This window comes from Sapajus apella, unplaced genomic scaffold (genome assembly GCF_009761245.1).
Source record: "Sapajus apella isolate SASKATOON/1434 unplaced genomic scaffold, GSC_monkey_1.0 scaffold35, whole genome shotgun sequence".
NCBI lineage: Eukaryota > Metazoa > Chordata > Mammalia > Primates > Cebidae > Sapajus > Sapajus apella.
In genome coordinates, this window is record NW_022436975.1 from 638142 (window position 1) to 659096 (window position 20955).

The window sequence follows — 20955 nt, forward strand, 5'->3', positions numbered from 1 at the left end:
AAACTGGGTATCCATATGCAGAATAAAACTAGGAGTCTTCAATAAATGATCTTGGGAAAATTGGGTATCCATATGCAGAAGAATGAAACTAGGCCCCTATCTCTCGCCACATACAAAAGTCAAATCAAAGTGGATTAAAGGCTTAAATCTAAGATCTCAAGCTATGAAACTACAAAAACAACAACAGGAAACTCGCCAGGACATAGATCTGGGCACAAAGATTTCTTGAGAAATACCTCACAGGCACATGCAACCAAAGCAAAAATGGACAAAGGGGATCACAATAAGTCAAAAAGCTTCTACAGCAAAGGAAACAATCAATAAAGTGAAGAGACAACCCACAGAATGGGAGAAAACATTTGAATACTACTACCTATCTGACAAGGGATTAATAACCAAAATATATAACAAGCTCAAAAAACTCAATAGGAAAAAAAAATCGAATCTCATTTTAAATTGGGGCAAAAGATCTGAATAGACATTTTTCAAAAGAAAACATACAAATAGCAAACAGGTTTATAAAAACATGTTCCACATCAATTATCATCAGAGAAATACAAATTAAAATCACAAGGAGGTAACTTCTCACCCCCAGCAATAATGAACGCTGGCAAGGATGTGGAGAGAGGAACCCTTGAATACTGTTGGTGGAAATGTAAACTAATACAAGCACTAAGAAGAACAATATGGAGATTCCTAAAAAAAACTAAAACTAGAACTGTCATATGATCCAGGAATCCCACTGCTGGGTACACACCCAAAAGAAAGGAAATCAGTATGTCAGAGATAGCTGCATTCCCATGTTTATTGTAGCACTATTCAAAACAGCCAAGATTTGGAAGCAAACTAAGTGTCCATCAACAGACAAATGGATAAAGAAAATACAGTACATACATGCAATGGAGTACTATTCAGCCATAAAAAAGAATGAGATCCTGTCACTTGCAACAACATGGATGGAACTGAAGGACATTATGTTATGTGAAATAAGTCAGACACAGAAAGACAAACTTCACATGTTCTTACTCATTTGTAGAAGCTAAAAATGAGAACAATTGAACTCATGGGGAGGTGAGGTGGAAAGTGGGGATGATTAATGGGTACAAAAATATTGATTAATTGATTACCCATTGTACCATTGATTTTTTTTTTTTTTTTTTTTTTGAGACAGAGTCTCGCTCTGTTGCCAGCTGCCAGGCTGGAGTGCAGTGGCACAATCTCGGCTCACTGCAACCTCTGCCTCCCGGGTTCAAGCAATTCTCCTGCCTCAGCCTCCAGGGTAGCTGGGACTACAGGCACACACCACCATGCCCAGCTAATTATTTTTGTATTTTTAGTAGAGATGGGGTTTCACCATGTTGGCCAGGATGGTCTCAATCTCTTGACCTCATGATCCGCCCGCCTTGGCCTCCCAAAGTGCTGGGGTTACAGGCGTGAGCCACCACGCCCGGTCTGTACCCATTTATTAATGGGTACAAATGATCTAGTATTTGGTGGTACAACAGGATGACTACAGTAAGTAATTTTTATTGTACATTTAAAATTAACTAAAAGAGTATAACTAGAATATTTGTAACACAAAGAAATGATAAATGCTTGAAGTGATGGATACTCCACTTACCCTGATATGATTGTTACACATTGTATACCTGTATCAAAATATTCCATAAACACAGACACCTACTATGTACTCATAAAAATTAAAATGAAAAAGATGTTCTTAGATAAAAGCAAATCTTGCAACTGATGTTGACATTTTGGTATAACTTATCGTTTCTGAAGTTATGTTATGAAAGAAAAGGTCACTTTTTTAAAAAATGGGGTTTCACTACATTGCTCAGATTGGAGTGCAGTGGCAACTTACAAGTTCAGTCATAGCTCATTGCAGCCTTGAATACCTGGACTCAAGCAATCCTCCCACCTCACACTCCTAAGTAGTTGGAAGTACAGTCATGCACCACCATGCCTGGCTTATTTTTATTTTAATTTTTTAGAGATGAGGTCTCACTATGTTGCCCAGGCTGGTAATAAACTCTTGGTCTCAAGTGATTCTCCTGCCTTGGCCCTCCAAATAGTTGGTATTATAGGCATAAACCACCATGCCCAGCAAGGTGACTTTCTTGACACACTGTCTTTCACATCTTTTTCTCTTCTTTCATTTTTTAAGATAATTGTCTGTTCAGAGAAATGGTATGGTGGGCAGGCAGGGATGTGTTCACAGACAAACCACCCACCAACCGCAACAGAAGCTGGGCCTTGGCTGGGTGTGGTGGCTCACACCTGTAATCCCAACACTTTGGGAGGCCAAGGTAGGCAGAACACCTGAGGTCGGGAGTTCGAGACCAGCCTGGTCAACGTGGCAAAACCGACTCCACTAAAAATACAAAAATTAGCCGAGCATGGTGGCACATGCTTGTAATCCCAGCTATTTGGGAGGCTGAGGCAGGGAGAATTGCTTAAACCCAGGCGGCGGAAGTTGCAGTGAGCCAAGATTGCACCACTGTGCTCCAGCCTGGCTGACAGAGCAATATTCTGTCTCAAAAAATAAATATGTAAATAAATAAAAATAAAATATATATGTTTTTTAAAAAGGGGACACTCTTCTTCATCTTGTTGAAATCAAAACATTCAAAGTAATGAGGCAGATCTGCTCATAATTTAAAAAAAAAAAAAAAACCTCATGATGGAGACTGTTACTAAAATACTACACATTTACAAAGCATCCCTGCAATAGGCGCTACTGCTCGCTTATCAGTCTCAACTCATAAATCCACTTAGGAGTGGACAGGAGGACACTTCAGGCTGTCTACTGAGTCCTAATTAAAAGGAGGAGTCTTTCTGTGTATTTTAAATTACAGGACAATTTCAGGAGCTGATTTCAAAAAGCATCTCAACTAGTCTATCTCAAGCAACAGATAAGCATATGAGTAGGATGTTCTGTTAGCAGTGTAAGATGAAAGTATTCTAAAAAGGAGATATATCTTGTAACAAGTAACATACCCAGGGTAGGTATATTCAACAAAGGGACGGCTAAGATTTTTCTATTCTTCAATGACAACTGTAATTAATTTGAAAACAAACATCAGTGTCCACGTGTTTGCTTTAACCACACTTTTATAACCTACAGTATTTGATAAACCTTTCTGTAATATTACCTTGCCACAAACTCCTTATTCTTATGACCAGCAGAAGTATCCTTGAAGGAATAGCTTTCGCTGCTTATGATGAAGGGATAAATAATAGCCTGCGGGTAGTTATCGGTGATTTCTTCCACGGTGTGCTGAACAGCAATGGCTTGGTCTTTGTCCAGTAAGGCCACCATGTGGCTGATCCAGCCGATAAACTGCCAGCAGGGAACGGAAGACATCTAAAATAGAGAGCTGAAACTTAATGCCGAGTAAAACATCTCACATCGTCTGTTATAAAAGTAACCTATGTCCAACATAAAGAAAACTCAGCAGAAGTATAAAACCAGTCTTCCAACCCTCAGCTGTCTTCTGCTGCGGCAACCACTGGACTCTCCCAGGCACTTTCTGTGTAGGTGCACGCACAGCCTTTTGTTCAAGAATGGAACCACATGAGACAGCTGCTGCTGGCTGTTCTTAGACAGATGTAGAGAAAAGTCTTTTACCTTATTCTTCTTGCCAGCTGTATTCCATGTTGTTTTAACTACTGCTCTATAATGGATACTTAGGATTTTTCCACTTTTTTGCTATTACAGGTAATGTTGCAGTAGACATCCCTGTACATACAACTCTTTGTGCTATATACCTGTAGAATAAATTCCTAGAACTAAAATTACAGTGTGAACCTTAAAAATTGTAATAAACATTTTCAAATTTTCGTTTCTGAAAATATTAGATTGACTACTTTCCGAAGTCTTTACCAACACTGGACATAATCAACTTTAAAAATCACTATCAATCTGAGAAGTGAAAAACATCTAATTTAAATTTTCAACGTTCATTATTAGTGAAATTGAATACATTTTCTACTGGTCTATTGTGACCATTTATTTTGTAGATTGTCAATGTCAGCTTTCTGTTTCTTGATGTGTTGCAAATATTTTTCTTTTTCTTTGTTTTTTTTTTTTTTTTTTTTTTTTTTGAGATGGAGTCTCACTCTGTCTCCCACACTGAAGTGCAGTGGCACAATCTTGGCTCATTGCAACCTCCGCCTCCTGGGTTCAAGCAGTTCTCCTGCCTCAGCCTCCCAAGTAGCTGGGATTACAGGCACCCACCATGTCCGGCTAATTTCTGAATTTTTAGTAGAGATGGGGTTTAACCATGTTTGGCCAGGCTGGTGATCTCCTGATCTCATGATCCGCCTGCCTCAGACTCCCATAGTGCTGACATTACAGGCCTGAGCCATTGTGCCTGGCCCTTTATTTATTTTTTTAAATTGCGTATACAGTATTTTCTTTTTCTGTATAGAAGTGTCAAACTATTTTCCTTCATGGATTCTGGTTCTGGTCTCTTCGTTCCAAGAGCATTTTAAAAACGTGTTCACATTTTCCTCTGACACTTTTAAGGTGTAATTCTGTAGCTAAAACTTGATGTGTTTGGAATGCTGGCATAAAGTATGAGGTGTGAAGTGTGGGCAGGCTTCCTGACTGCATGTGTGCGCTGAGGACGGCATGGCGTGTGAGGATGGCTCAGTCCACACAGCTCATATAAGCTCACGAGAGAGGCTACCAGCTCCACTGCACATGTCTACTGGGTGTCTTGACAACACAGAGTTAATAGTTTATGTCCTCACAAATTCAAATGCTGTTTTTATTATATATAAATATTATATTATTTTGGAAAAAAAACAAAATCATAATAAAATTATTTAATTATCTGCTCACATATCTTGAAGAAAAACTCAGACATGTTGCATTTCTGAATTTACTGAGAAAGTCTACTATTCAGAATCCACAAAAACGTGGAGGGAGTGGTTAGGGCCCTAAAAGTCAAACTGGGTCCCCACAGCCCAGAGACCAACATTATTTAAAAACGCACCATGCAAAGCTAATAAAGAGCGAACCATGTAACCCTTTCTGAACTATTACATTTCAACTCAAACTTGGCCGTATCTTCCAGGTACACATCTCTACAAGTCAACTATGAAGACTTTCAGAGGCCCTACACTTTACAGATGAAGTCAGTGGAGCCCTCCTGCACACAGACGGCCCAAAGGACAGAACTGCAGCTGCCAGTGCAGCCCTGGGCAGGGCCAAGGGGCAGGTCACATGGAGAGGTATGGGTTCCTCCCACACCTACAGACTGACCCCTCACTCATGCTCACATGCCCCAGACCCATCTGGACACCATGCTGCTGGCACGTGCTGTGCTCCTGGGAGGTGGGATGCAAGCTGAACCTTGCTCACTCTCTCTGGGCTAAATGACAGGTGAGCGTTGGGCACAGCAGATGTGACTGACCACAGCCTCATCTGCACGGGCAACAAGCTTCCACACAAGATTCTATCACTATCCCACACACCCTGCCTCCATTTCTCTGGGTCCCTGTTCAGACACAGTGTTCTTATCAACACCAACAGAGGAAAATGGGTAAATGTGAAAACTCATTTATGTAGCTTTAAATTACCTGTGTCCTCAGAAGGTAGCAGAATTCACTGCTGGCTGGGAAAAGCTATAATACAGGCACTGCACACACTAATGCCTTTAGATATAAATAAGCATATATTTAAGTTCTGTAAAGTTCCTTACCGCTAAGTAGAATAAAGACACCAACCTCTTTTGTCATGAGGCTCAAGGTCTCCTCTGGATACCGTTCTATAATCTGAAGTAATCTAGGAAACCTCAATCTGGCTTCATTGGAATTTAATTTTAAAGCTTTCAACATTTTCTCCACCACGAGTGCTGGATACGCCTGCAGTTCTGCAGAATCAATAACTACGAAGGACAGCAAAAGAAGAAAGCAATGGTTACTATATTCACTTATCCATAAGCCATGAACTTTAACAAATGGTAACATGTTCCCTTTTTGGCTCGTATTTTGTAGTGTCATTGTTCTCTTCTAACTACTTTAGACCAACAAATACCAGGTACAGTTTTGTATCTATCCTGAAGCCAAATCCTTCCATTAGAGTGCCCATATGGCACAAAGTAGTTTGCATCCTGGGCTGAATACATAAGGGGCAGCTGGTAGTTATTCAATTTATTCCAGGTGCATGAAGCAGGCCACACAAGCCAGTAATATTGAAGCTGCAAGCTAAATATCGAAGTATAAATTAAGCAAATGGAAAGAGGAGACCGCTTGACTCTATTTAAATGTACATCATATTGCTTATGCCACTGTCTCTCTTTTTTTTTTTCTTTTTTTTTAAGATGGAGCTTTGCTCTTGCTGCCCAGGCTGGAGCGCAATGGCCCAATCTCAGCTTACTACAACCTCCGCTTCCTGAGTGGCTGGGATTACAGGCATGCACCACCATGCCTGGCTAATTTTGTATTTTCAGTAGAGATGGGGTTTCTCTGTGTTGGTCAGGCTGGTCTTGAACTCCCAACCTCAGGTGATTTGGCCGCCTTGGCCTTCCAAAGTGCTGAGATGACAGGTGTGAGCCACCACACCCAGCCCTCTTTTTTCTTGTTTTGAGACGAAGTCTCACGCTGTTGCCCAGGCCACAGTGCAGTGGTGTGCCATCGGCTCACTGCAACCTCTGCCTCTTGGTTTAAAGCAATTCTCCTGCCCCAGCCTCCTGAATAGCTGGGACGGTAGGCATGCACTACCACGTCCATCTAACTTTTCTGTATTTTCAGTAGAGATGGGGTTTCGCAATGTTGGCCAGGCTGGTCTTGAACTCCTAGCCTCACCTGATCCACTATCCCCAGCTGCTATTGTCTCTCAAAAAGACAACAGGATTGTCAGCCAGGCACGGTGGCTCACGCCTGTAAGCCCAGCACGCTGGGAGGCCGAGGCGGGCGGATCACGAGATCAGGAGTTCAAGACTAGATTGCCCAATATGGTGAAACCCCGTCTCTACTAAAAAATACAAAAATTAGCTGGGCATGATGGCTTCTGCCTATAATCCCAGCTACTTGGGAGGCTGAGGTAGGAGAATTGCTTGAACTGGGACCAGGGAGGCGGAGGTTGCAGTGAGTCAAGATCGTACCCCTGCACTCCAGCCTGGGCTACAGGAAGACTACATCTCCAAAAAAAAAAAAGACAGTAGGATTTTCAAAACATTTGCAATTTGAAAACAAAAAAAATAGGAGACCAAAAGTATGGAAAAACTTGTAAGACTTTATGCCGACACAATGGAACACGAGTTTTTTTAAATTTTGCAATTCACCTGTTGCATTCTCTTCCTCCTTCCGCAGCTGTTGGTCGCAGAAATCTGCCAGTGTCATGTAAGCATCAATCACCCCAGCTGCAGGCCCACAGCTCCAGGAGGAAGGCTGGGCCTCCTCCTCAGCCGCCCTCACAGCCTCAGAGAGGTGCTGGAATGCTCTTTGGTACAGACCTGCAATCACCTGGAATTCAGAGACCTCAACACATCAGCATGACTGAAACTATCAAAGAACTCTGCTTTCTATTTATGATTCATGACACATAAATGGATCAACAGCTCCAAAATAACACTGAAACTATGGAACTGGAAAAAAACAAGAGTCTGCCCGGGCTATGAAGGAGCAATCAATTCCAGTAAGATCCTCAGCACGTAACAAACAGCCAAACAAGAAAGCAAGCCCAGTGCAGGCCAGGTGGTGCACGAGCAACACAGGGGGAGAAAACAAGGCCACACAACTGAGGTGAAGCAGGACAACAGTTATTGAAAAAAAACAAAATAACTGGCAAGAAGCCAAGCAAAGCAGGCATTAAATAAAAAAACAGAAAAGGCTGATTTGTTCCATAAGCTGGTGGGATGTCTGAATGGTGATGGGTGGGGAAATTTCATTAACAAAAGTCATAAGAGAAGTGTCCAATCAATCCAACAAAAATTTAAAATTCACGTTTTAATATTAAAACTGTATGATTCAAAGAAACAGGAAGTACAGAGTATGCCAATTTTCCACATAAGAAAACTGGCTGTGCATAATTGTCAAATATATTTTAAAAACACAAAGCAATACCCTTATTATAGCTTTCCTGTAGCCTGAAGACTGCACACTGAAGACACACACAGCACACTAGCATCCAGTATTACCTTCTCCGAATCCTCTGAACTGGATCCAGAAAGCTCTAAGATTGTTCTAGCCTTGTCCTCCTCGATTTCAGCAAGGCAGGCTGGCTCACTGCTGAGAGCATTGGCTATGATCCTGTAAGTTGTACCCAAGAGAATGTTCTGATCACGGAAAGCCAGAATATTTTTGTTTAAGTAGCTTGATACGTCGTTCTCATCTGTTGGATTAAAAAACAAAAAACAACACTTTGTTTGTATGAGTGAAATTAAAAAGAAGAAATTCATTATCTACAAAAGTTTTCTTCTGTTTTTGAGACAGGGTCTCGCTCTGTTACCCAGGCTCCAGTGGAGTGACACGATCTTGGGTCACTACAACCTCTGCCTTTTGAGCTCAAGCAATCCTCCCACCTCAGCCTCCCGATTAGCTCGGACTACAGGCTCGCACCACCATGCCTGGCTAATTTTTTGTATTTTTGTTAGAGATGGGTTTTGCCATGTTGCCCATGCTGGTCTCAAACTCCTGAGCCCTAGCAATTTGCCCACCTCAGACTTCCAAAGTGTTGAGATTACAGGTGTGAGCCACTGTGCTTGGCCTAAAAGTTGTGTTCTATTAAGAAGCTAATAAAAATAAATGTTGCAAGTACAAGAAACTGACCTCAAATACTGGCTAGGGAATTTCTTGAACTCACATATTAATGAAAAATGTTCTTTGCTAGAAGTAACTGTATCAAAGTTCACAGAGGCTAAGCAATGGAAACTTTTATTTTTTTTTTTAAACGGAGTCTTGGTCTGTTGCTAGGCTACAGTGCAGTGATCCAATCGGCTCACTGCAACCTCTGCCTCCCAGGTTCAAGCAATTCTCCCGCCTCAGCCTCCCCACTAGCTGGGACTACAGGTGCGCGCCAACACGCCTGGCTAATTTTTTTGCATTTTAGTAGAGACAAGATTTCACCATGTTGGCCAGGATAGTCTTGATCTCCTGACCTGATGATCCACCTGCCTCGGCCTCCCAAAGTGCTGGGATTACAGGCATCAGCCACCGTGCCAACCTGGAAACTTTAATGAATAACTTTTTGTTTAAGCATCATCATTCTGTACTTTTTCAAAGTACCTAATTCTATTAAAAAGAATAGAAAATAGCTACTAATGTGTTTGTACCTATACTAACAATACAGAGTAGATCTTAAAATTGACACTGTGGCCCATGGCTAACGAAGCAACAGACATTGCTGCATTTAAAGTTCTAGTTCTGCTTCTACTGTGTGGTTCTGGGCAAGGGGCTGAACCAGCGCTGGTTAAGTCTGAAAGTCCAGAGGTGCAATAATGATGTTGAAACTAGGAGGCCTGGTCAACCACATGCCCTCCTTGCCCATGGTCTGACAATTCTCTGCCAGAGTTGTCTCAGATACAGGATCACAACTACTGGCCCTGCTTATCATGCAAGGCTGTTACAAACTATAACCATACCCTGTATAATTGTTATTATATAAGTATATGGATACCAATATTAATATCAGCAAACTCTTCCTCCTCCCCTCAAAAAATCATCAGGATGATTTTCTTCTTCTTCTTTTTTTAGATACAGGATCTCAGTATGTTGCCCAGGCCAGAATACAGTGGCTATTCGCAAGTGCAATCATGGCTCACTGCAATCTCGATCTCCTGAGCTCAAGCCATCTTCCCACCTCAGCCTCCCCAGTAGCTGGGACTAAGGGTGCGTGCCACCATGCCCAGTTAGGATAATCGTCTGCTTCTGGGATCAGGGTATAAAGAGTGCTTCTCCTCTAGACAGCTTTGTTGAGGCTGATGCTGAAGAGCTGGTCTTGGAACCTAGTTAGATCGTGTCTGACTGCAGTGCTAGCACACGCCCTTGGACACGGGGCAATAGAGCTGGGGAACAGACCCAAACCTGCCCAAGAAAGTTTTTCCTTTAATGTAGTCCTAAAGACTACACTATTTTGAAAAGAAAACTAAGGAGGAAATGGTGGTTTTTTTTTTTTTTTTTTTTTTGGATGAAGTTTCACTCTTGTTGCCTAGGCTGGAGTGCAATGGCACAATCTCAGCTCACTGCAACTTCTACCTCCTGGGTTCAAGCGATTCTCCTGCCTCAGCCGCCAGGGTAGTTGGGACTACGGGTGCCTGCCACTACACCCGGCTAATTTTTGTATTTGTAGTAGATACAGGGTTTCACCACGTTGGCCACAATATTCTTGATCTCTTGACCTCATGATCTGCCTGCCTCGGCCTCCCAAAGTGCTGAGATTACAGGCATGAGCCACTATGTCCGTCTGGAAATGGCTTTTCATGTTTGTTTACATCTTATCTGCAAACATATAAAGTTCTCAAAATAATCAAACTATCATTCTAACTATCATTCTCTGGCTCACTTTGCTATATTCACTAAAATTGCTGCAAAGATTTACCTCCCAAATGCCACATGATGCAGCACAAAGAAGAAGATACATAAGACAATATAAAACAGCCCTCTGAGATTTATATGGATAAAAGCAGTCAACTTACCCAACAAAGAGACTGTTTTCAGCACAGTGAGAACCTGCTCAGAGCAGCACTGGGCCCGGCTCCGGCAGTGGCTCAGGCGGCAGTAGCTCTGCACCCAGCTCACCAGCCAATCATCTCTGGTTTTTGACTCTTTATGCAGCTCCTTCAGTAGTTTCATGGCAAGTGAGAAATTGTTCTGTATTAATAGAAGAAAAAGAGAGGCGGTGGTATGAGGATACAGAAGTGATAGAAGTTTCTAAGTGGCCCACCTCCCCCTTTGGATGATACAATCCAACACAGAGCAGCGAATCCACTTCTTTCACTTCAGTTATGTCTTTTAATTTATCACTGAGATATCATTCACATTTTAAGAGTACAATTCAGGCCAGGTATTGTGGCTCAGGATTGTAATCTCAGCACTTTGGAAGGCCAAGGTAAGAGGACTACTAGAGTCTAGGAGTTTGAAACCACATCAGGCAACGTAGTGAAACTCTGTCTCTACAGAAAATTAAAAGATTAGCTGTGCATCATGGCATGTGCCTGTAGTCCCAGCTACTCTGGACACTAAGGTAGTAGGATCACTTGAACCTGGGAGGTCAAGGCTACAGTGAGCTATGATTGTACCACTGTACACCAGCCTGGGCAACAGAGCGAGATTGTCTCAAAAAAAAAAAAAAAAAAAAGGGTACAATTCAGTATTTTTACAAAGTTGGGCAACCACCACCCCTAATTCCAGAACATTTTCATCACCCCAAAATGAAACTCACTGTCTGTTCACAGCACCCAGTCACTGGCAACCATAAATTCCTTTCCTGTCTCTATGGATTTGCCTACACCAAACATTCTGTAACAATGGTATGAGAAAGTAAGTGGTGATTTTGTGTCTGGCATCTTTTACTTAGCATAATGTTTTCCAGGTTCGTGCATGTTATAGTACCTGTTGGTACTTCTTTCCTCTTAATGGCTGAATAATATTCCATTGCACGGACATGCCACATCTTTTTTTTGAGACGGAGTTTCACTCTTGTTGCCCAGGCTGGAGTGCAACGGCATTATCTTGGCTCACTGAAACCTGTGACTCCCAGGTTCAAGTGATTCTCCTGCCTCAGCCTCCGAGTAGCTGGGATTACATGTGTGCGCTACCACGCCTGGCTAATTTTTGTATTTTTAGTAGAGACGGGGTTTCGCCATGTTGGCCAGACTGGTCTCGAACTCCTGATCTCAAGTGATCTGCCCACCTCGGCCTCCCAAAGTGCTGGAATTACAGGCGTGAGCCACTGCACCTGGCTGGACATGCCACGTCTTATTTGGGTTGTTTCCACCTTCCCAGCTATTTTGAGTAACGCTCTTGCGAACGTTTGTGTATGAATTTCCATGTGTGCTTATGCTTTTGCTTCTCTTGGGTCTGAGAATAGAAATGCTGGGTCATATGGTTACTCTAGGTTCAACTTTTTTTTTTTTTTGAGGCAGACTTTCGCTCTTGTTGCCTAGCCTGGAGCGCAGTGGCACAATCTCAGCTCCCTTCAACCTCCACCTCCCGGGTTCAAGCGATTCTTCTGCCCCAGCTTCCCAAGTAGCTGGGATTACAGGCACATGCCACCACATGCAGCTAATTTTTATATTTTTAGTAGAGACAGGGTTTCACCATGTTGGTCAGGCTGGTCTTGAACTCGTGACCTGACCTTAGGTGGTCTGCCCGCCTCAGCCTCCCAAAATGCTGAAAGTACAGGAGTGAGCCATCATGCCAGGCCTCAACTTATTATTATTTTTTTTTTAAGCTAGTCAACTGAAGCAGTGGAAGTGGAGAAATCAACAAAGAAATCTATAACTGGTTGTAATCAAGTAGTTGTAAAAACCACTGCACTTGGACCAGACTCGATATTCAACTTTTGTAAGAACTGCCAGATTGTTTTCCATGGCAGATGCACCGTTTTACATTCCCACCAGCAGTGCAGGAGGGTTCCAGTTTCCCACATCCTCATCAACGCTTGTTATCTGTGTGTATGCTTCCAGCCATCCCAGTGGCTATGAAGTGGTCTCTCATTGTGGTTTTGATTTGCATTGCCCTCAAACCTAGTGATACTGAGCATCTTTGTATGAGCTGGTTGGCCATTTGCCTTTCTTCTTTGGAGAAATGTCTTACCAAATACTTCATGCCCATTTCTTAATTGGGTTGTTTGACTTTCTGTTCAGTTGTCAAGTGTTATGACTCGCTCTTTTGCCAGGCTGGAGTGCGGTGACACTATCTCGGCTCACTGCAACGTCCATCTCCCAGATTTAAGCGATTCCCCTGCCTCAGCCTCTTGAGTAGCTGGGACTACAGGCACATGCCACCACACCAGGCTAATTTTTTTTGTATTTTAGTAGAGATGGGGTTTCACCATGGCCAGGATGGTCTTGATCTCCTGACCTCATGATCCGCCCACCTCTCTCTTCCAAAGTGCTGGGAATACAGGCATGAGCCACAGCGCCAGCCTTCTTTTCATATTCTTTAGCTTCTCAGGTAAGGCAAAACACTTTTTCTTCGGAATACAATTGATCCATTTTTTAATTTAGTTGCTTATATGGATGTCTTTTTAAATCTACACCTCTAACTCTCAAGCTTCAAAAGACATTTTCATTAGAAGTGGGTCTTCCTAATTACTGCCCTTTCAAGTACCCAGGCTAGAAATCCGAATTATTCCCAGTCACACACACTCATCATTTCTGTTACCTCAGGTCCTTCTTGATCTCCTTACAGCACATCTCTTGCCCCGCTTGCTCCCACCCTACTCCTCAATGTGGGGCTTCCCAGTCTTTCTCTGCCTTTGCTTTCCCCAGAGCTGTCAATCTCCCACCCAGCTTACAACTGGCCAGCATGCATGGAACCTTCACCGGCCTCCTGATCCATGCAAAGATGCAGCCTCAAGCCCTCCACAAACCCAGCATTAAGACTCTGCATTCTGTTTCTCACCTTCATGTTTCTGTGTGTGTGTCTCCTAACACCTGGAATACCTTTCTCCTCTCCATGTCCAAATCCTTCCATGCCAACAAAGTCTACCTTAAACCATTATCCCCTTTCCCCTGTCCAAGGCAGAAGTTCTTCTCTTCCCTATGCCCTCCTGGCTTTGCTGACATCTCTCTTCCTAGCCCACCAGTGCTGTTGTCATCATGCAAGCCACCCCCACTCTCACTAGACAGTAACAATGATGGCAGGGAATGTGTCTTCTCTCTCATCGTGCCAGGCAGTTTCCTAACTACACTGGAGTCATCTACCCACAACCCCAACTCCCTTACCAATAAGACCTTCAGTTCAGATTGCCCCTTCCACCCTGCTCTTCTCTCACCCAGTTCCTGCTCTGCCTATCTCTAACTGGATTTTCTGTTATTTGCAATATAAAAATTCATAACCGATATTGCACTCACCCAAAGAAAAATTTATAAATGAGCATTTAAACCTACAAAAAAGAAATATTATTTCCACTAGAACAACATCCTTTGCTTTGCAATTGCAATTGATATAGGGTCATTAACATAGCAAGCTTCACTAGTATATTCAAAGATGGTAATATATTTAAATACATTACATACAATTTTTAAACAATGTATAGTTAATATCAAGAAAGGGTCCTATTATTAAATAATAATTCCTACAAACTAAATCTAAAAATAATTTGTAATTAACTGTTAAGAATTCATTTTGTTAAAGGAGATCAAACCTGAGAGTAGGTTTATTTGCTTTTCAAGTAACACATAATAATCATTTAAAAACATTTAATAGGAATATAATAAACTCCAGGGGCTTTCTGGAGAGTTTTGAATTCAGTGCTCCTTCAAGTTTCCTTTCTTTCTTTTCTTCTTTTTGAGACAGGCTCTCACTCTGTTGCCCAGGCTGGTCTATAACTCCTGGGCTCAAGTCATCTGCCTGCCTTGGCCTCTCAAAGTGCTGAGATTACAGGTGTGAGCCACTCTACCAGGCCAAGTTTACTTTCTTATAAAGAGAGAAAGAAAAAAAATAACATCTACTCAATTATTTTAAGCTTCAGATTTTAAAGAAAAGCTAAAATTAGAGAAGAACTAATTCAGCAAAATCCTGTGACACAGCAGGGAGCATAGACATGAGCACCCACCTGCTTCCGGGCGCTGTCCATCATCTTCATTTTCATGGAAAACTTGCAGCTCCTGATCAGGGAGCTGATGTCTTCTTCCTGCTCTTGCATTTCGCCCCCGTACTCTGGGTCTCCATCTTCATCCACATTCATACTGGTATCTTCTGGAAGAGAGGTAAGCTTCTCCTCTATTTTGCTGAGAAAGAAACATCTACACAAAGAAAAATGAGACAGTGTCACAGACTCAGGAATAGGAAACTGCTGGATAGCAATTACAGGCAGAAATTGTAAACTTAGCAAATGTTCACTTTTTTTTTTTTTTTGGGGGGACAGAGTCTTGCTCAATCACCTGCACTGGAATGCAGCGGTGCAATCTCGGCTCATTGCAACCTCTGCCTCCCCGTTCAAGTGATTCTCCTGCCTCAGCCTCCTGAATAGCTGGGACTAGAGGTGTGCACCACCACACCGGCTAATTTTTGTATTTTTAGCAGAGTTGGGGTTTCGCCATGTTGGCCAGGCTGGTCTCGAATTCCCAACCTCAGGTGATCCACACGCCTCAATCTCCCAAAGTGCTAGGATTACAGGCATGACCCACTGCACCTGGCCTTTCTTCACATTTAAACCATAAATATACACTCTACGTATTACACTTACTACCCATTTTAATAAACCAACTCTTTAAAGATTACCAATGATATTTTAAGAGTACTTTCTAGATATCACTTAGTGCTTCCACTTCCACAAAATAAAAATTCAGGCTCAGAATTTTCCCTTCCTTCCTTCCTTCCTTCCTCCCTCCCTTCTTTCTTCCTTTCTTTCTTTCCCTTCTTTTTCTTTCTTTCCCTCCCTCCCTCCCTCCCTCCTTCCTTCCTTTCTTTCTTTTTCTTTCTTTTCCTTTCTTTCTTTTTAAACGACAGAGCATGTCTCTGTTGCCCAGGCTGCAGTGCAGTGGTAAGATCTCAACTCAGTGCAACCTCCACCTCCCAGGCTCAAGCCAACCTCCTACCTCAGCCTTTCCAGAATTTGGGACTACAGGCGCATGTTGCCATGTAACTTTTATTCTAGTTTACTGTTTGAATTATTCTATCTTATTACTGTTATTGTTGTTACTCTTACTGTGCCTCATTTATAAATTAAATTTTATCATAGGTGTGTTTGTACAGGAAAAGGTAGTATACAAAAGGTTTGGTATTATCCATGGTTTCAAGATTCCACTGGGGATCTCTGAATGTATCTCGTACAGACAAGAGAACTATATTCACAAGTTACATTCCAAAATTAACTGATAAAAACAACCAGGAGAACATATTCATCTCAATAGAAAACAGAGGCTAACTCTATCCTGACCTGTACGCTGGAATGATCATAGAAGGACCTTAAAGCTGCCATTTTAACTATGCTCCAGGGGGTCAAGAAAACAACACATACAATAAATGAAAAGGTATCTCAGCAGAAAAAGAGAAAATGTTTTTTTTGTTGTTGTTTTTGAGATAGAGTCTTGCTCTGTCGCCAGGCTGGAATGCAGTGGCAAATCTCGGCTCACTGCAACCTCTGCTTTCCAGGTTCAAGCTATTCCCCTGTCTCAGCCTCCTGAATTTCTGGACTACAGGCACGTGCCACCACGCTCGGCTAATTTTTTGTATTTTAGTAGAGATGGGGTTTCACCATGTTGGCCAGGATGGTCTCGATCTCCTGACCTCATGATTTGCCCACCTTGGCCTCCCAAAGTGTTGGGATTACAGGCATGAGCCCTCACGCCCAGCCGAGAGAATGTTTTTTAAAAAAATAAATGGAAATATTACAACCGGAAAATACAATACCTAAGATAAAATAGTCACTACACAGACTTACTAGAAGAACAAGTAAGACAAAAGAAAGTAAAAGACTGAAGATAAATCAATAGACATGATCTAACATGATGAATAACCCCCCTTCCCCCCCAAAAAAAAGATGGAATAAAAATGAACAAAGCCAGGGACCTATGGAACAATATCAAAAGGCATAATGTATGTATAACTGGATTCCCACAAAGAGACCAAGAGAAATTTGGACAAAAGTATTTGGAAAAACACAATGACTGAAAACTCCCCAAATTTGGTGACATAAAGGTCAGTGAACTTCAGGCAAGATAAATTCAAAGAAAACCATGCCTAGACATATCATAATCAAACTGCTAATCCTTGAAATCAGCCAGAAAAATATGACACATTACATATTTACATATAATACAACAGTGGGAATAACCAGGACTTTATCTTCAGAGACATAGCAGCCAAAAGATACTGCAAGGGGCAGGGAGAATCAACCCAGACTCTACATCCTAAGAAAGTGTTCTTCAAGAATGACATAAATAAAGATAACTTCAGAGTAGGAAAAACTAACAGACTTCATCACAAGTAGACCTGCATTACAAGAATTGCTAAAGGAGGATTTTTCAGGCTAAAGGAAAATGACACAAGAGGAAAAGCTGGGTCTTAGGAATAAATGATGAGTACAGAGTGGCAAGTATAATAAAAGACATATGCTTATGTTCTAAAGAACATATAAAGAACATATGAAAACATAACACATAAAGAACATAGAAGACACACTTATGTTCTAAAGAACATGTGAGGGAAAATGTATATGTTCTTTCGAATATGTATGACTGTTAAAAGTACAGTATTATCTAGGGTGTCTTCATGTTACTTCATATATAAACATACCTGAAATCCATCCACACACACATCAATAAATCATTACTTCACAATGATAAAAGGAGTATTTCAGAAGGGTACAGTGGCTCACACATGTAATTAAGCATTTTGGGAGGCCAAGGCAGGTGGATCACCTGAGGTAAGGAGTTTGAAACCAGTCTGACCAACAATGGAAAAACCCTGTCTCTACTAAGAACACAAAATTAGCTGGGCATGGTGGTGCATGCCTGTAATCCCAGCTACTTGGGAGGCTGAGGCAGGAGAATGGCTTGAAACCGGGAGGCCGAGGTTGCAGTGAGCTGAGATTGCGCCTTTGCACTCCAGCCTGGGCAACAAGAGGGAAACTCTGACTCAAGAACAACAACAAAAAGGAATTTCATCAGAAAGACAGCAGTTATCCATGTGTATGTACCTAATAACAAAAGCAAAATATAGTATGTAAAAATACACAGAATTAAAGGGAGAAATAGACAATTCTGCAATCACAGGAGATTTTGACATTCCTATCTCAGTAGTGATGGAACGACACAAACGAACAGTAAAGACATGGAAGATCTGAAAAGTACTGCTGATCACCTTGATCTCACTGACATGGACAAAACATGATACCCAAGAACTACAGAATATACATGGGGTATTTACTAAAATAGACCATATGGTGGCACATAAAACAAGTCTCAATAAATTTAAAAGGACTGAAACCATATAGAGGGTGTTTTGTGACCACAGGGGAATTTAGAAATCAGTAAGACGGCCAGAAAACCAAGGTATTTGGAAATTAAAACACTTTAAAATATTTAATGGATCAAGTCACATGAGAATTAGGAAAATATGTTGAACTGAATGACATACCAAAATTTGCAGAATGCAGCTAAAGCAGTAGAAGGACTCCTGTAACTTTAAATGCTTATTAGTAAAGGGAAGAAAAGGTGTAAAATCAACAGTTTCTACCTAAAGAAACTACAAAAAGAAAAGCAAGGTAAATCTAAAGTAGAAAGAAAAAAATAGTAAAGATGACAGCAGAAGTCAGTTAAATAGAAAACAGATAATTTAAAAAACTGATAAAAAAAAAAAACTGGTCCTTTGAAAAGATCAACAAAACTGACAAACTTTTACCCAGATGAATCAAGGATTAAAAAAGAGAACACAAATCACCAATATCTGGAATGAAAAAGGGGTTCCCTCCACAGATACTATAAATAATAAAAAGGATAAGAGAATAATGTGAACAATTTTAAACCAATAATTTGATGACTTTAATGAAATGGACAAATTTATTTTAAAAAACAAATAACGAAGGCAGAAATTTAAAAAGAAATGGACAAAGTGATTGAAAATTACAATTTAACAAAAATGACACAAAAAGAAATTGAAAAAAAAATTGGGGGCGGGGGATGGGGGTGCTGGGGGAAGGGATGGAGTCTCACGCTCTGTCTCCTGGGCTGGAGTGCAATGGTACGATCTCTGCCCACTGCAACCTCCACCTCCTGGGTTCAAGCGATTCTCCTGCCTCAGCCTATAGCTGGGATGCAGAAAAAGTGATAAAATTCAACACCCATTTATGATAAAACATAACTCTCAGAAAACCAGGAACAAAAGGGAATTTCCTCAATGTGATAAAAGGCATTTATTAAAAAAAAATCATTTTTTAACGCTGAATGAGTGAGTTGTCTTCTCTAACATCAGAAGTAAGACTAAGATGGTCATTTTAGCACTTATATTCAAGTCTGTACTTGATGTCCTCACGGTTTTAACAAAGCCGGAAAAAGGAATACATGACATAAAGTTCAAAAAGAAATAAAATGACCCTATCTGCAAATGATATGATAGAAAATCCCAGAGAATCTGCAAAACGTGAACTAAAACTAATAAGTTAGCAAATATACAAAGTTAATATATAAAAAGCAATTTATATTAGCAGCAAATAACTGGAAAATATAAAACAATTTTGAGGAAAACATCCATTTATAACAGTGCCAAAAAACATAAAATACTTAGGAATAAATCTCACAAAAGACATCCACGATCTCTATACTGAAAAAATACAAATCAATGATATTAAAGAGATCTAAATTAACAGAGATATGTCATATTAATGAACTGGGTAACTCCATATTGTTAAGATGACAACTCCCCCACAGTGAACTATAGTCAATACAGTCCCAATCAAAATCTCAGCAGTTTTTCTTTATACATATTGACAAAAATATTCTAAAATGCAAAATAAATGCAAATAAACTAAAATAAATTAGTTTTCATAAAGAAAAGCAAAGTAGAGCTGGGTGTCATGGCTCATGCCTGTAATCCCAGCACATTGGGAGGCTGAGGTGGGTGGGTCACTTGAGCCCATGAGTTCCAGACCTGCCTGGGCAACATGGTAAAATTCTGATTCCACAAAAAAAAAACGAAAAAAATTAGTCAGGCACGGTGGCACATGCCTGTGGTCCCAGCTACTTAGGAGGCTGAAGTGGGAGGACTGCTTGAGCCTGGGAGTTTGAGACTGCAGTAGACCATCATTGGGCGACAGAGTAAGACCTTGTCTCAAAACAGAAAAGTTCAATAACTCAACCTATCTTACTTCAAAACATACTATAAAGCAACATAAATGAAGACAGTTTGCTATTGTGAAAAAACACAAAACAAGGGCAATAGTAGCAACCAGAAATAGACCCACATATACATGGTCAACTGATTTTCCAAAAAAATTGCCAAGACAACTCAATTATAAAAGGCTTTTTGAACAAATGGGGCTGGACAGATATCTACATGGAAAAGGTAAACACCTACCCTACTTCACACCATTTACAAAGATTATCTTCTAATACATCAAAGACCTAAACGTAAGAGCGAAAACTGTAACATTTCTAAAAGAAGACAGAATAGGCAAGATGAGCCTGGTTTGTCAGTGTAAAGGGGGGCCTGCTGGCCAAACCTGAGATAATTGAACACAAAATAAGTAAGAACAGTAGTAGGTTATATCCCATTAAATAAAATTGGAATCCCTGAGTCTGTACTGATCATCTTTAAACAGTAAATAAGTAAGTAAACAGAGAAGGGAGGGTGCCTCCTTACAATAAGATGTAGACAATAAACATGGAATGAATGGTGGAGTTACTTCTGATTATTTGCAGCCATTATTGTCAAGACTAGTTTGGGCCAGGAGTCATCCACAAATGTGAAATATGGACGGGTAAGTCTTAGGAGAAGCAGGACATTTATATGTCTCAAAGCAGTTCCCACAGTTATTTGTTTGTTGCAAAGAAAAAAAAAAAATGGCATTATACGGTGGAGAGACTAAACAATATTTTAACCAAACAATCAAAATTATCACCAGGGCAGGTGTGGTAGGTAACTTCTGTAATCCCAGCACTTTGGGAGGCCAAGGTGGGTGGATCACTTGAGGTCTGGAGTTCAAGACTTGCTTGGCCAACATGGTGAAACCCTGTCTCTACTAAAAATACAAAAATTAGCCAGGCATGGTAGTGTGTGCCTGTAATCCCAGCTACTTGGGAGACTGAGGCAGGAGAATCACTTGAACCCGGGAGG

At 41.0% G+C, this 20955-nt stretch overlaps 1 protein-coding gene across 4 annotated transcripts in view; it reads right to left on the reverse strand.

Moving 5' to 3' along the window:
- The window catches only part of PRKDC (protein kinase, DNA-activated, catalytic subunit), a 183684-nt gene that overhangs the window by 17124 nt on the left and 145605 nt on the right, over positions 1-20955 (reverse strand). For all 4 annotated transcript variants that reach the window (XM_032296353.1, XM_032296350.1, XM_032296349.1 and 1 more), the window contains exons 69-74: positions 14735-14924; positions 10647-10821; positions 8151-8344; positions 7296-7476; positions 5737-5897; positions 3156-3367 (exon numbers count right to left, since the gene is read on the reverse strand). In XM_032296353.1, the coding sequence (XP_032152244.1) occupies positions 3156-3367; positions 5737-5897; positions 7296-7476; positions 8151-8344; positions 10647-10821; positions 14735-14924 (1113 nt within the window). The remainder of the gene's footprint in view (positions 1-3155; positions 3368-5736; positions 5898-7295; positions 7477-8150; positions 8345-10646; positions 10822-14734; positions 14925-20955) is intronic.